Here is a 16,315-nt window from a genome sequence, read left to right as displayed (position 1 = left end):
ACAAATCTCACACAATTTACAGGAAATGGAATTAAAAATATCATCGCTTAAGAGCGGATACACAATACAGCAAAGTACTCTCTTCTTATTACACCTTATTGTACATCAATAGATTACACTATCTAGCGATATCCATATCTAAATATCCTTTGACCTGTGTCACCTGCCAGCTGATACCTACGTGGCGATATTACGGTAATGGTAGTAGTAACTGTGACGGTCCAACTACAGTAAATGTATCGACCTTGTGAATGTTGGCATTTTGGTGTTGACCTACCATCTCTATCCCATGAATGAGGGGGTGTCACGGTATGTAGTATGTCGCATGGTAACTACCAGCATTTCATGGGCGTGCCCACAGAAGCGGTGGGTGGGCCCAGAAATAAAATGCAGCTCAGACTGACTTATTTGTGAACGGGTAAAAAAAAAAACATTCGATGGTCGCAACCATCGGATGAATTTTCACATGTACGGCCGCATGCGATTGAATCCATTCGCTCGCCCGGCGGGCGGCGTTTAGCGAATGTATGCTGCTTAGCGAGCATGAATCAGGCCCAGTGTGTACTTATAGCATCCTTTTGTGACTTTGCAAGCCAATGGCAGCTAACTGAATACGATTCTAGAAGAAAGCACAATCTTTGTTTAAAAACATTTCCAATCACCGTAAAATCAGCTTAGTTCACTGAGAATTAGTAAGTCTGCGAAAGGAACAGTAACATAAACACGCTTAAAGTAGGCCTGTTCATTCAGGTGCGTTCCCACTGTGATCCCGGGGGCACAAGTGACAGACTTCACAATCCACATTATGTCCATTAATAAGGAAGTCTTTATGTTACAGAAATGTATACAGCTCCTTACAATGTAGTCACTGTGATCCGCAGATGTATACAAGGCTACACTACGTACAGTATTAAGTGGAACTGGGTGCACAAACCTGACTTTGTCTAGAGCGAAGTGACCGTGTTCAAATATCATCTCACATTCCGCGGCTTCTGCAAAGTAAAACCAGACCCGGTCAGAGGCGACACGAAGAACAACATGTGCCCAGGTTCAGCAAGGCGGCAGTCTATGGCAGATGCAAGGGTACAGCACTCACCTTCATCAGGAGTAGACCTTAGTTCCGGATACGTCACGTTCCGGTTTCTTCTGCGTCTGTGCTCTGTCTGCAATGGGGCATTTTTCACTGGAAGAGAGAGAAGAAGCATATACCACAATGATCTGTCGCATGTCATTTTATTTACCTTTACAAGAAAAAAATGTATTAATAATAATAATAATAATAATAATAATAATAATAATAATAATGTAGAATTTAGTGACCTGTGTCCGCACCTATAAAAACATTGTTACGTACTATCGGTAAACATAAAAACATTGTTACAACTGACATTTTGGAGAATGAAACGGAGCAGGACGCTCTCGGTCTTGATGAATACAGAAGGGAATCTTGCCATTTGCGATCAGTGCTCCAGTTAAATAATTTGCGGCCGGATTCCCAGCTAGGAAAGGACAGAAGCTGCGCCACGTCATCATTCCAGCCAGGAAAGGGAGACCCTTATAACATAATAGGTGGGGGCCACAGTGGACGAATGGGGTGGGACTACTTGGGTTGAGGATATGATGGAAGATGGGCAGCTATTTTAATTTACGCCACTTGTTAAATCAGATGGTGTCAGATTGCTAAATAATGGTATCGGACATTTTCACAGATCACAAAGTCTTGCACCCAGGTAACGAATATTTTGTGAAGGGTTATTAGACCCCCTCCCAAATTACTAATCCCCAAATCAGTGCCCATGTCGACTGTATCGGGGGAAAATTTTTAAAAAACCCATGTCAACCTTTTGACTGTCGACCTAATGCTTGTGTTGACCTAATAACCCACGTTGACCTTCAGTCATGTCGACCTAATGGTTGTCGGCCTGGTTGATATCTATCCAATGATCTATACCCGTGGAAATATCGGCAGTTTAGGTATTCAATACTGGCCGGGACTCACCATCCCAGCCGGGACTCACCAGCTACAGACCCACCTCCCTATGGAGGCGAGCCAGTATTGTTGGAAACGGCCATGGACTGTCAAATCCGCAGCTGTTTTTCAACAAAAGGTCGGGTTTATGCAACTCGACAACCGGAACATTGAATTCCGCCTGTCGAGTTACAGTCGAGAGAAATGAAAAACAGCCCAGGGTTCCGACAGTCGGAATCCCAGATTGAATAACCCCCATAAAAGCTTCAGTACATTTATCCCAAGAGTTAGAGTTACTAGGCATGTTTTACAATATTATCCCATTTTACATTTAATGTCAAGACCACAGCGCATTGGCAGCTTGCAAAAGCCACAGATTATTTTGTTTAGCCCCCAGCTTAAATCTAGCTGAACACTACAATTATCCTGACTCCCACCTCTGCAAAGTCTAACACACATAGCCGCCATCCTCCTCCACCTCACCCCAATAGCATAATTTGTACCAATGGGGCAGATGTATGAAGCAGTGATAAGGGAGGAAAAGAGAGCCAGAGGAGACTTGGCCCATGGCAACCTATCAGCTGCTCTGTATAATTCTATATTATGCAAATGAGAGATGTTAAGTCAGTGCTGATTGGTTGCCATGGGCCACCTCCTCTGGCTCACTTCTCCGCCCTTATTACTGCTTCATACGTCTACCCCAATATATTTTTACAATTTTTTACCCTGTACAATCTACTTCTATATAGTAATTGTTACCACATATTTTGCAAATTGGTGATTGGGGCTCACTAAAATAATCTTTTTTTGCTGGATCCAGTCTTCTATGGTTCAATATAAGACAACAAAACAAAGCCAGTTGACACTTGTGTAGATTTAATCAATTACACTCATTTTAGACACAGGGCAACTTCATATCAAACAAAAGGCATCCCGACGCGCCGATCGCCCTGCCGGTTTCTACACACCCTGTAACAACTGACTCGAAACGCCATTGCAACTATGCAAAAAAATAAAAATCAGCTACGGATTATGCACAATGGGCATTTTAAAAGTCCAACTCTGTGAAATGTTCCTCGACAGATGATGTTATTTATACCCTTACGATATTTGAAACATTTTCATTAAATGTGAAACTGAAATGATGAATACAATAAATAATAATAATGAATGATCTGGGCAGCACGGATGGTGTAATGATTAGCATAACTGCCTCACAGCACTGAGGTCATGGGTTCCATTCCCACCATGGATGTAACTGTGTGGAGTTTGAATATTCTCCCCGTGCTTGCGTGGGTTTCCTCCGGGTACTCCGGTTTCCTCCCACAATCCAACAATATACTGGTAGGCTAATTGGCTCCCAACAAATTAACCCTAGAATGTCTGTGTGTGTGTGTGTGTGTGCGCGCATGTGGTAGGGGCAGGGACTGATGTGAATGTTCAAATATTCTCTGTACAGCGCTGTGGAATATGTGTGCGCTATATAAGAAACTGGCAATAAATCAATAAAATCTGCACAACTTTTTTGTGCCAAGTGATTCAAGACTGTCTAATAAATACTTCCCCGTGAATTAAAAATGGCTAAATAAAGCAGGCCAACCGCAAATGTGCTCCCTTTGAAAAGATCCACAGAACTATTTGCAATTGTGCAGAGGAGTTGGGTGAGGGTTCCATCGTCCAATCACATGTCAGACCTACGGGAGTACAAGGATAAGCATGTGTCTGGTCATGTACACATCGCTGTTCCCCGCCTGAAGGAGTTGTGTGAATACATAGATGTGGGGCATTACATGTATAGACATTAGTACAGGGAGTTATGAATACAGATAATGCTATAGGTGTATAGTGTTGGGGGGGGCTGACGGTGCTGTGAATGGCTCTTTCTCCGCCGGTCACACACACACACACATACACAGAGCTCATTGTGCGTCCTGCTCCCCCTCTTGTAATGACACTAATGACTTGGAGGAAGTTGGGCTGCTCGGAGCAGACTCTCTTGCTTTTACAAGGTGGATCAAATTGGGGAAATTAGCCCCCACCCCCTCATTCCTCCACACACACCTCTCTGTTTCTGTAGTTAAATAAACACAGGCTGGAGAGAAGGGGGGGGTGCAAGACACAGAGGGGCATTCTGTCCCCAAATGCACAGCCATGCTCTGTACCCGCTATATTGGTGCTGTTTGTCGAGAACTTACAGAGAATGAACGCCAATTATATTTTTATATGGGAGGGGCCGACCGGCTATTGGGGGAACAAAGCTTCCCTTTTCACGGCCCTGGTTAACCCCTTTGTGGCTCAGTAAAACAGGGAGGTCAGCCACCGTATCCCACCTGGGCGGGGGTGACAAGGCCTGACAAATCCCCCATAAGCCTTGGAAAAGGTGCAGAGTGTATGGAACGTGCCGGGAGATCACGCAGCTCTGACGCAGGTCATTCCATGGCACTAATAACACAGCGATCGGCACAGAGGACGCCTCCCACATCAGTGACCGGATTCTGCCAGCGCGCCTTTCCTTCACGTCTGCATATAAGGGAACCCTGCCTGAGAGGCCTGGCATACAGGGTACATCCTAGCTGCAGATAGGGGAACTGCAAATAAAAACTCCCAGCAGCCTTGGATCATTAGGGGAGGTGCAGGAATCCCTATAAAGGTGAGAAGTTAAGTTGCCCGTAGCTACCAAACATACAGTATTATAGATATCATTTTATAGAATGTTCTAGGTAAGAGATCGTTTATAGACAATAATTGGTTGCTATAGGCAACTTCTCCATTTCTCCTCCTTTAAAGGTTGAATTAATCTCCCCATTGTAGCATACTGTAAGACCCTACAGAACCCTATGTATTACTATAACAGCGCTCAACCATGCAACACATATTTCCAGGCACAGTGTCACTGGCCTAACTTCATCTGCAACAAACTGCTCAAAGATGGGCAGATTTATTAAGCTTGGTGAAGTGATAAAGTGACTGGTACGCTATCACCGACCAATCATATCCTGATAAGTTACAGGCTGGGTCTGAAAAATTACAGTAAGGAGCAGGCCATCACTTTTGTATAATCCCATCATTTGCCAGATGGCGTGACTATGTCCTATGAATCCAAATCTCTCCTCATGACACCACTTCCTTAGCCAAACAGTGACGTTTCTGATACGCCGAGATCGGGTGTGGTATGGGGTTCCGACAGTCAGGATCCCGACTGCCCGGACTCAGACAGCATGGCGAGCGCAAAAAAGCCCCTTGCGGGCTCGCTGCGCTCGCCACCTATTCTATTCTCCCTCTATGGGGGTCGTGGACCCCCACGAGGGAAAATAGCAGGTGGCCGTTGGGGTTTTGACAGTCGGGATCCCAACGTCGGGTAAATGACTGTCGGGATCCCAACGTCGGGTAAATGACTGTCGGGATCCCAACTGTCGGGACCGCGTCCGACACCCCCGAGATCTATCTTTCCCGCTGTTTATTCATTTTGTTTCTATACAGTGCAGCAGATTCCGTTACAGTGTCTTATATAGCGCAGCAGATTCCGTTACAGTGTCTTATATAGCGCAGCAGATTCCGTTACAGCGTCTTATATAGCGCAGCAGATTCCGTTACAGCGTCTTATATAGCGCAGCACATTCCGTTACAGTGTCTTATATAGCGCAGCAGATTTCGTTACAGTGTCTTATATAGCGTAGCAGAGTCTGTTACAGGTTCTTATATAGCGCAGCAGATTCCGTTACAGTGTCTTATATAGCGCAGCCGATTCCGTTACAGTGTCTTATATAGCGCAGCATATTCCGTCACAGTGTCTTATATAGCGCAGCAGATTCCGTTGCGCTTTACAAATGGAAACAACAGTGATAAAATCAAATGGGTAGAAACAAACCTACATAGAGCTAGGAGGGCCCTGCTCTGTGCAACACTTATGAGAAATTCCACTGGTTACCACCTGTTTTAATAGCACTCCCTAACTTCCTAAATCCTTCCTTTATAGCCACGACTTCAGCAATAACTAGTAAGCACTTACCCAGCCGGCGATACTGAAGGGCAGGACTACGCTTCGGCATTGCTGCAGGGTTATACACTATAACCAGTCAGATTGCTTAGACAAGGGTCTGAAATCGCCCCGTGTGTATGCCCCTTTAGAGGCATTTTCTATCTCGCTAGATTGCTTACAAAATGCCCCTACATCACACTGTGGGTAGTGGCCTCGCCCGGCGATTAACATCCAGCACGCTAAATAAACAGAGGGAAAGATCGATCACAGCGTATCAGAAACGTCACTGTTTGGCTAAGGAAGTGGTGTCATGAGGAGAGTAATATCCACAATCCCTAGACCACACAAAATAGAAGAACCCATTCTCACCGAGGGGGAGATGTAACAAACCTTCTAAAAAGAGGTGGAGAAATTGCTCACAGCAACCGATAAGATTGTGGCAATATACTGATGGATTGTACTATGTAAATGATAGTTGCAAGCTGATCAGTTGCTATGTTTTTCTGTACTCTCTTAGAGGTTTGATACATCTTCCCTGTATTCTCCTCTGCATCCAGGCTTTCCAAAGGGGGTAATTCAGAACTGATCTCCCTGCCGCGAATTTCCAGCGGCCATCGTTCAGTAAAGAGTGTAATCCTGCCTTGCGAATAAATGTGATCTCTGCAAATGGATGTGTGCGGCCAAAACCCATTCGCAGCCAAATGATTGTTACACTGGGCAGCAGTCACCACAGGCTCAACGTAGCCAGGGGCGATGGATAAAGGCATATCCGGCCTGGAGCAGACGTAACGCACCCTCCCCTAAACAGCTCAGACACAACTAGCATTTTCCTGGACACTCCCACGTTTTCCTAGGCACGTCCACTAAACGGCCGGTTATTACCCCCAGGCGCCTACTTCCTGTCAATCACCATGCGAATGGCCAGCGATCAGAAAAAGGAGCAGGTGGCCTTGAACATGCACACTATGGGTCCAATTCATACCTGCTCGCTCTGCTGCGAATTGCAGCACGAGTGATTACCGGACAACTGTGCATGCGCATGGTAAACTGTTTCAGAATGGACTTCTCTGCGTGCATGGCAGCGAACGCATTCGCAGCTGTGCGCATGGCCGGGATTTCACTTGAGCGGGGCTGCCTTTACTGCTCTCTGGGCTCCAAAAACTCGCAGCTCAGTGAGCAGGTCTGTACCGGGCCTTATGAGCTGTACGCACACGCAGTCTATCGATAATAGGCCGCCGTGCAATCAGGTCTGAATTACCCCCATAGAGAAGACGGGAGACCATAGACCCTAGCATGTACCTCTGTGCACGCTCCTGATGATCTCACACTGTGTACCGTTTGTCATACCGTGAGCCGAGTACGTATACGCTTGCCCCGGGGACCAGGAAGATAGAAATGTAGTTTCTCCGGGGAATAGCGAATTATCGGGAACAATCTCTCAGTACACGAGGCAGAGAATAGAAAGGACATAAAATCTGTGTATTCCCTGTGGAGAAGTCATTATCGCCTCTGCCAAGCCACAGCGACAGCCTGCAAGATATATAACCCCAAGACCAGGAATGTTACATCAGCCTGTGAAATAATGTTTGTCCCGAGCTGACTCTCTCCAGTAACCTCAGGCTGCCTGGAGAGGGCTAATAACACAAGTCAGTATTGTGTGTCTCTGTACAGAAGAGCGATACAATATGTAGCTTCATCCCGAACAAAAAGTGCAGTGTGCGAGCCGCGGTGTAAGCCTGCGTATTCATTCCCGTTCACGCTTTCCAGTGTGTCCACGCGTAATGCTAATACGTGTCAGTTCCCAATACTGTGAGCACCGTGATCCGCAGAGCGGCAGATCTCTGACCTATGTAATCACACCAGGACAAGTCAATGAACTTCCAAATGGCATGCGGTCTGAGGAGGGGGGACATTCTGGCTTTAGAGAAGGGACAGCCAGTGCAGGTACCGAACATGTTCTGCGCGTTGGTTCTCAGTCTGAGATTGGCACACTTAAGGCCCCTATTTAAACGTACCTCCAATGTGCTTCCTGCAGAACGATGGGCACGGGTTCTCACTGCAGAGATGGAAGTGTGTCCATTTAACAGCTTTCCAGTCTGTGTGTCTCTTTACGCGTGCGTGCACAGCGGTAGGTGACGGGCGGCAGCCTGCCAACAGCCCTGGTGCACCATGACACTGCGTGTAAATGATTAACTCCCACCAGGAACGGTAATAAACAATCCAGATTTAAGTCTTTGGGTGATTGTGAATCCAAGCAGGAGAGATGACAAATGTCTTTAAAGATGAGAATTTGACAACTGACAAACATCTAGAAGAAAAAAAAAACCATCGCCCAACATCATATCTACATATGTTCTGAGACATACAATAATGAGGGCGGAAGCCAGACTTCATTACGGAGGGCCCAAACTGCACCAGTGAATGGGCACCTTTATATTCACTTTGTGACTATAGAACGCAGTGGGACCGAGTCGGGCTAAATTCTGGCCCTTTCCCGATGTTTGGGGTTTCCGCATGAGCCGCTTGTTTAGGAGGCTGCGGGCGGAAATGGACACGGAGCGAAGTTCCCCTGGGAACGCAGGCAGGTCGATGAAGATCGAGAAGGTGCTGCAATAGCCACGTCTGTTGATGTGAAGAACGTCAACTTTATCAGTCTGACTAGTGACACCATGGAGGCCGATACAGACCGGCTAGCTGTGGGCCGAATGGGGTGGACGCAGGGGACCTCCAAATGTTTCATGGGCGTGCCCTCAAAAATGGTGCGCGTGCCCATGGAAACGCTGGGCTTACCCCTGCGAACGTAGGCATGTCCATACCTGCTTGGGACGGGCGGCTGACGTCACACGAGGTCAGCGCCCACTCTGAATTCGGCCATCCGCGGCCAGAATGAAAGTCAGTCTAGACAGATGCTTATTTGCTGGTGAGCGACCATCACATGTTTTTTCTCCCGTTCGGCCGCGTGCTAGCGGATATGTATGCGAACGCTTCTGCTTGCACGCTAGTGAGCGGATTCGGCCCACGGGGAGGGGTGGCGTTAGAAGCTTGGCGGGGCAGCGTTTACCTGCGAACAGGTCTGAATCCGGCCCCATGACTGAATACTGACGGCATGGCATACGGAACCAGTTCAATTGCAAATACCATATTTAGTTCTGAATTTTTTACCACAAACTCAAAATGATTCTGCAACAAGGGGGTTATTGCAGGCCGGGGATCATCGATATACTCGGAGTGTCAGGAAAATGCAGGCGTGCCCAGGGAGGGTGCCCCAATCAGCCTGTTCACCAGAAAGGGGGTCCAGCTTAGCAAACTAAACAGCAGATTGTAGGTCAGTTGTGTACAAAAGCCAATCACCAGTATGAAACACCATTTTGAACACCAGTCGGAAATCAGATTTGAATACTAATCAATAGACCGAAGCTCAGCTTGGAGCACTAGCCACCAGGCCGAAGCTCAGCTTGGAGCACTAGCCACCAGGCCGAAGCTCAGCTTGGAGCACTAGCCACCAGGCCGAAGCTCAGCTTGGAGCACTAGCCACCAGACCCAAGCTCAGCTTGGAACACTAGCCACCAGACCAAAGCTCAGCTTGGAGCACTAGCCACCAGACCCAAGCTCAGCTTGGAGCACTAGCCACCAGACCGCAGCTCAGCTTGGAACACTAGCCACCAGACCCAAGCTCAGCTTGGAGCACTAGCCACCAGACCCAAGCTCAGCTTGGAGCACTAGCCACCAGACCCAAGCTCAGCTTGGAGCACTAGCCACCAGACCCAAGCTCAGCTTGGAACACTACCCACCAGGCCGAAGCTCAGCTTGGAGCACTAGCCACCAGACTCAAGCTCAGCTTGGAGCACTAGCCACCAGACCCAAGCTCAGCATTGGAGCACTAGCCACCAGACCCAAGCTCAGCATTGGAGCACTAGCCACCAGACCCAAGCTCAGCTTGGAGCACTAGCCACCAGACCCAAGCTCAGCTTGGAGCACTAGCCACCAGACCCAAGCTCAGCTTGGAGCACTAGCCACCAGACCCAAGCTCAGCTTGGAGCACTAGCACCAGACCCAAGCTCAGCTTGGAACACTAGCCACCAGACCGAAGCTCAGCTTGGAACACTAGCCACCAGACCCAAGCTCAGCTATGAGCACTAGCCACCAGACCGAAGCTCAGCTTGGAGCACTAGCCACCAGACCGAAGCTCAGCTTGGAACACTAGCCACCAGACCCAAGCTCAGCTATGAGCACTAGCCAATTTCAATGTACTTCAATGTATAAAATGCAAATTCATACTGGATCACCACAGGCATACTGAAGCAAGGAAGAACCTAACCTAGATCTAATCAGGTCCTCATTTCAGATAATGTTTTGCGGTCGAGCATTGTGAAATGGTTTCCATTACAGAACATAGGGCCTGATTCACACATGTACATAAACCAGATTGCGTACATGTTTGACGCTTAGAGAGATTGCTTCATGCGCCAGTTCCTTTCTGCGTGAACACTCGCAGTCCCCCTCCCCCGGTGACAGTCTGCCAAAGCTGCCATTATATTTGGGTTGGTTGCAGTCACAACTACTAACTATTGGATAACAGTGATGAAAAGAGGAGAGAAGGATTTAGGTCTCGGATGACTTATAAGAACCTCTGTTAACAGTTAAAAAAAAGTAAATAAAATTTTAAAAACAGCTCGGCTTTGTCCCTATAAATGACTCAGGCTTTAAGTATAGTGCACATATTTGGAATCCTACACCCGGAGTAACTGCAGGAGGTTCTGGAACAACTGTAGCCACAAATAGGGGATGACATCACACTGGAGGTGTAGCTGAAGTACTAGTGTACCAGTAGCTCTCCCTCCTCCCGGAACACAAGGCTACACGCAGATACCGGCATTTGCCCCTCCCCCTCCCAGAGTGTATTTCTACCCCAGCATGTGCTATTCCTGTAACGATTGTACGCCCTGCCAGCAGTGACCTACGTAGTTCACCTCAGCTGGTTGCCTTGGATGGTTCCTCTGCAGGAAGGATGTGCTTCACACGGATGTTTCCATATACTGTATATCATACTACTGTCACGATTCAAGGTCTAAGAAACACTTTATTAAAGTCTAGGTGTTTCTCTAGATTGCTCAGAGACTGTCACCCATATATGCGCTGTGGCGTTCCAGTGTCCGGCTGGTGCTGGGCGTGTGCGGTCAGCATCTTCTGCGATGTCATCCCAGCGAGCGTCGCTAAGTCGCAAATTGCCTAGTTCATCACAGCATTTAGCACTGGGTCTCCACTTCAATACAAGGCTCAGGCCTTCCTGGTATGGACGTTGTCTTCATCCACATGATTCCTGTCAGCCAATCCGGAACTGGTCATTCTGACATCACTCCGCCTCAGCCAATCCCCAGCACACTCTGCCTATATCCATGCTGAGGTTGGCCCAGTCAAGCAGTCAATGCAATGATGTCCTTAGAGGTAACAGGAGACACGGTTACCCTGAGTGTTTCCTGCTTTCCACAGCATCTGCGGCTTACCACCTTGCTGCAGCCTGACTCCCTCCAGTGTCCAGACTGGGAAATTGCCTTAGCTCCACCAAGTCCAGTACAAACTTCATTGTTTCCACTACCATTGATCATTTATCGTTCCTGCTACCTTCACTGCTTACTTCTACTCATATCTGCTCGCATATCAGTACCATCTCCATTACCAGCCATCATTCAGAGAGTCAACATCGATATCTCCACCATCGGTGAATACCATTGTTTACATTCATCATCTGTGGAATTCTTCAGTGTCTGTGTTAGTGGTACCAGCTTGAGCTACACACTTACCTGCAGTGCTCACTCCATATTCTCCACCATCGATGGTCTACATGTCAATTGTGCTGCCATTTATTTTATACAGTGCATTATTATATGCTCAGATAAAGTTGTTTTATGTATTTTAATATTCCCTTAATCTTTTATTAAAATGTATCATCAATATCATTTCTTGATATAAACTTTATTGTAAAGTCAATCCAATTGGTAATATATATATTTTTTACATTATAGGCCAGGCATGTCCAACCTGCGGCCCTCCAGCTGTGGTGAAACTACACATCCCAGAATGCCTTGCCACAGTTTTGATATTAGGGCATGCTAAAACTATGGCAAGGCATGCTGGGATGTGTAGTTTCACAACAGCTGGAGGGCCGCAGGTTGGACATGCCTGTTCTAGGCACTGCATTTAATTTCTTTTGTCCTTTTGCTTCTATTCAGGTTGGACTAGACCTGTCTTTTTTGCAGAAGCCAACTAAAGCAGAGCAGCTCACTCATTGAGCCCCCTAGCTATCTCCTTTCCTCACCAGGAGACAGAGATATAATTTTTCTACACATGTCTGTAAAGCGCCCTGAGTCCCGTTGGGGAAACCGCGCTATATAAATACAACTTACTTACTCTTAGCCTATTATTCCTTGCTTATAAAATAACATTTATAGAAATGTCTGTTCCATTTTGATCTTATTATCTTACCTTTAAGATTAAGGAGTAATTTCTGACTATCATTCACTTGACCTGAGCCTGCCGACGCCATGACACGTATCCCTGCAAAAGAAACGAAAGTTGGATATGTAAATTTCATTGCACATAAAAGCTGCGTTTCTTCCTGCACCAGAGTTACAGGAGCCTCACATCCCTGTCGCATACCTCCTGATATACTCTGTTCTGCTGGGGACACTGCTTCTTCACCTCTGTAATGCTCAGTCTGTGGCTTCCTGCACCAGTGTGAGCCTTGCATCACTACTCTGGGATGTTAGGGACCCTGCCACTTCCACTTTATAACTAATCTACTTCCATCACACCCCTTTTACACTGCCGCAAAAACCCGGGTTTTTCCCTCGTGGACCCGGGTCAGCGGCGGTATAAAAGGGGTTAACCCGTGTCCCTGTACACAGGACTTCTGCCCAGGTCCTGACCAGGGTAGAACAAACGGCAGGACATGGGTAGAGGGCAGTGTAAACGGGTATGCCGGGTCATCTGACCCGGCTCCCATTTAAAGCAATGGGGGAAGCCCAACCTCCGGACCGCATCGTCCTGCGGTCAACATGGAGGTTGGGTGGGGGGCGCGCATGGCCTCTGCTGCTGTCTGATGTACTCTGCAGACAGCAGCAGAGGTAGTGAAATATCTCCAAGCGCCGGCACCGCAGTGTAAACAGTGCAAATCCCGGATCCGTCCTGGCTTGGATCGGCGTTTCAAATGCCGGGTCGGATCTGGTATTTGGGTGTAAAAGGGGTATTAGATACCTACTCTCTCACATTCTGCACATACCTAATCCTCAGTGTGTGGCTTCTTGCTACCTCCACTACTCACATCATGTCACTGCCGCTGTCACACGCAGCCATATCCTCACTTATTATAAAACACATCACTCGTCTCCTGATATACTCTGTGCTGCGGGAGACTCACTTAGCAATTCTCTACTAGTTGGATATTGCAATCACCAAAAGAAGAACAGTCGCCGTGAGGGATTGTTTTGAGGATCTCTCACAGCAACTTTGGCACTTAAAGGGTTAAGAACCCAGTACTGATAGACCTTTTTGCATGTACTACACCATGGGTCTTCAACCTGTGGCCCTCCAGATGTTGTGAAACTACATGTCCCAACATACACTGCCACATTTTTTTTTCTATAAGAGCATGCGAAAACTGTCAGGGCATGCTGGGACATGTAGTTCCACAACATCTGGAGGGAACCAGGTTGAAGACCCATGGTGTAATACACACACACGGATATTATAGGATATAGATTCACCTGAAGTATATGTAGTGCCTTTTACACATGTCTGTATGATTTAATCAGAGTGTGAGAGCTATTTAGTGTTCTTTCTAGCACCTGCTATCTTTGAAAACCCATGCAGTTCCTCTTCCCTGCCTGGGGTGTCGCTGTCTGCTGCAGTGCTTCTAGCACGGTGTGGTCTGTATATCAGCACTGATATGCAAATCAGACTTGTGCTAGAAACAACACCGCAGACAGTGACACCCTAGGCAGGGAACTGGAACTGCAGGGGTTTTCAAAGATGGCGGGTGCTAGAATGAACACTACTATTAATTCATCAAGTAGATTTTAGGAACAGAAGTGCCTTGCATGCTATCACAGTTATGTACTGTAGTACTGTAAACACAAAGATCCAATGAAGCTATTGCCTATATAGAACATATATATATATGGATGCCGGCACTCCAATCCTCTTAGTAGTAGGTACCTACGTCCAGGAATCGGCACTCCCAATAAGATGCAGTAATGTTGAGCCGGTGCCTTCACAATGGGTAGGTATGTAGGTAGGAACGGTGCGGCACTCCCAGCATAATAAAGAAACTCTTACACACCAATAGTGGTCAACGTTTCAATTTTTATAGAAAAATTTTCATCAGGATGGTGAATACAAACATACAGCAAACTTAAATAGGTGAACATCAAGGTGAGTCGGGCAGAAGGGGGTGGGGGGACAGTGGAAGCCAGTGGGTGTGTGTCCCCACCCCCTTCTGCCCGACTCACCTTGATGTTCACCTATTTAAGTTTGCTGTATGTTTGTATTCACCATCCTGATGAAAATTTTTCTATAAAAATTGAAACGTTGACCACTATTGGTGTGTAAGAGTTTCTTTATTATGCTGGGAGTGCCGCACCGTTCCTACACATATATATATATATATATATATATATATATATACACACACACACACACACACACACACATATTCCTCTTATTCCAAGTTGTATGTATCTATTACGCTACTATGAATTTGGGCTTGATTAGGTCACCGCCATCACAATCAATGCGCTCTAACACTAGAGCTATCCTAAGTGCAAGAGATACTCTGCACTGTTCATAGCAGCACATACTTGGATATGGAGCATTGACCGAATTCAAAACTGATAGCAGGGCACATTTCATTAGCAAATGGACAAAACCATGGGGCAAATGTGCTTAAATCTACATTGCAGTGTAAAAATAAATATAGCAGCGGTCCAATAACACAATGGAAATTAGCTCAAAATTCAAACATTTCTTATCAGAGTCACTTCATAGTTATAATACTACATGACTCCAAACGCAGGTGAGATGAGATGGTATCGGGGTCCAGGTGCTTAGGATGTCGACGGTCATCCCAATGGTTAAGCTCCTGACACCTTTTAAGGTGCATACACACTGGACTTTTTGCCCAGGGATGATAACTGAAATCGCGGGGCTGACAATTGCTCAGTGCACACACAGAGCAATTTTCCACCTGCAGCTTACCATGGGTCCCCGGACCCCGGGATGCTATGGAAAGTTGTTCAGTCTGCTGGTGAAGCCAGCAGGCGAACAGCGGCTGCGCATCAGCACTCACCGCTCATTGCCTGCCCATAAACACCGGGTGGCTTTTGAGCTGTGAGCAACTCAAACGACAAAACTGAGCAGCTTTCAGCTTAAAATTGCCCAGTGTGTGTGGGCCTTTAGGTACCCCATAACCCTCCTTATCTGCAGCCTAACAATAGCCTTCCCCCCACCACACTCTTAAGGTACGTACACAATAGACAACATTTTAAACAATATGCAAGTAAAGACATTTTGTGTGTGTACGTAGTATATGATTTACAATGAGCACTCCAGCAGGTCGCTAGCAATATCCTCTGTCGTGTGTACATTCAGCTCAATCTGAAGATATCATCAACGAGAGCGTACTACTGGATGTGGCCACTGTCTGGGAATTCAAGGGAAATCATGAGCAACATGTATTATTTACATGTGGTCTAGTGGTTACCCAGCTTAATCCCTTCCCCTAAAGGCCCCCATACACTAGGGAGACTTGTCCTTAGGACAAGTCTCCCCCGACTTCCCCCTGAGCTTCCCCGGCTGCTCCCCAGGGGAGCTTGATTAGATTGGCACTTGATGTGCCATTTTTTACATGTGATAAATCGTCTCGATTTATCACATGTAAAAAACCCGGGGAGCAGGGGGGGAGGGGGGGGGGGCTACAGAGCAGGGCTGCTGGTGGGAGCAGGGGGGGCTAGGGACGCTACGGGGGACACAGGCGGCATAGAGCCGGGAGCTGTCAGTGCTAGAAAAAAAAGCCTATACAATGAATGGGCAGCCTGTGAGTGGCTGAGCGCTCTCTCAGCCAATTGCTGACTGGCTGAGAGAGCGCTCAGCCAATCACAGGCCGCCCATTCATTGTATGGGCTTTTTTTTAATTCAGTACTGACAGCTCCCGGCTTCCCCTGCCCGGCTCTATGCCTATGCCGCCTGTGTCCCCCGCAGCGTCCCCAGCCCCCCCTGCTCCCTCCACCGCCGCGCCGCCCCACTAGGTCCCAAGTCGGGTGGTCGGACGTGCAGCAGGTCCAACCACCCGACGCAGATCCGATGCGCACGGG

General features: G+C 47.3%; 1 protein-coding gene across 4 annotated transcripts in view; it reads right to left on the bottom strand.

Annotated features, from left to right (window-relative positions):
* The window catches only part of WWP2 (WW domain containing E3 ubiquitin protein ligase 2), a 66,988-nt gene that overhangs the window by 48,442 nt on the left and 2,231 nt on the right, over nucleotides 1–16,315 (bottom strand). For 2 of the 4 annotated variants that reach the window (XM_083164752.1, XM_083164753.1), the window contains exons 2-4: nucleotides 12,432–12,503; nucleotides 1,097–1,183; nucleotides 935–992 (exon numbers count right to left, since the gene is read on the bottom strand). In XM_083164752.1, the coding sequence (XP_083020878.1) occupies nucleotides 935–992; nucleotides 1,097–1,183; nucleotides 12,432–12,492 (206 nt within the window). In that variant the 5' untranslated portion in view covers nucleotides 12,493–12,503. Of the gene's footprint in view, nucleotides 1–934; nucleotides 993–1,096; nucleotides 1,184–7,963; nucleotides 8,012–12,431; nucleotides 12,504–12,605; nucleotides 12,712–16,315 lie in introns of those variants that run through there. The other 2 variants (XM_083164751.1, XM_083164754.1) reach the window with 2 other exon arrangements.

The sequence above is a fragment of the Crinia signifera genome, chromosome 11 (assembly GCF_055691185.1).
Source record: "Crinia signifera chromosome 11, ASM5569118v1, whole genome shotgun sequence".
Lineage (NCBI taxonomy): Eukaryota > Metazoa > Chordata > Amphibia > Anura > Myobatrachidae > Crinia > Crinia signifera.
This window is presented reverse-complemented; position numbering and strand designations above follow the sequence as displayed.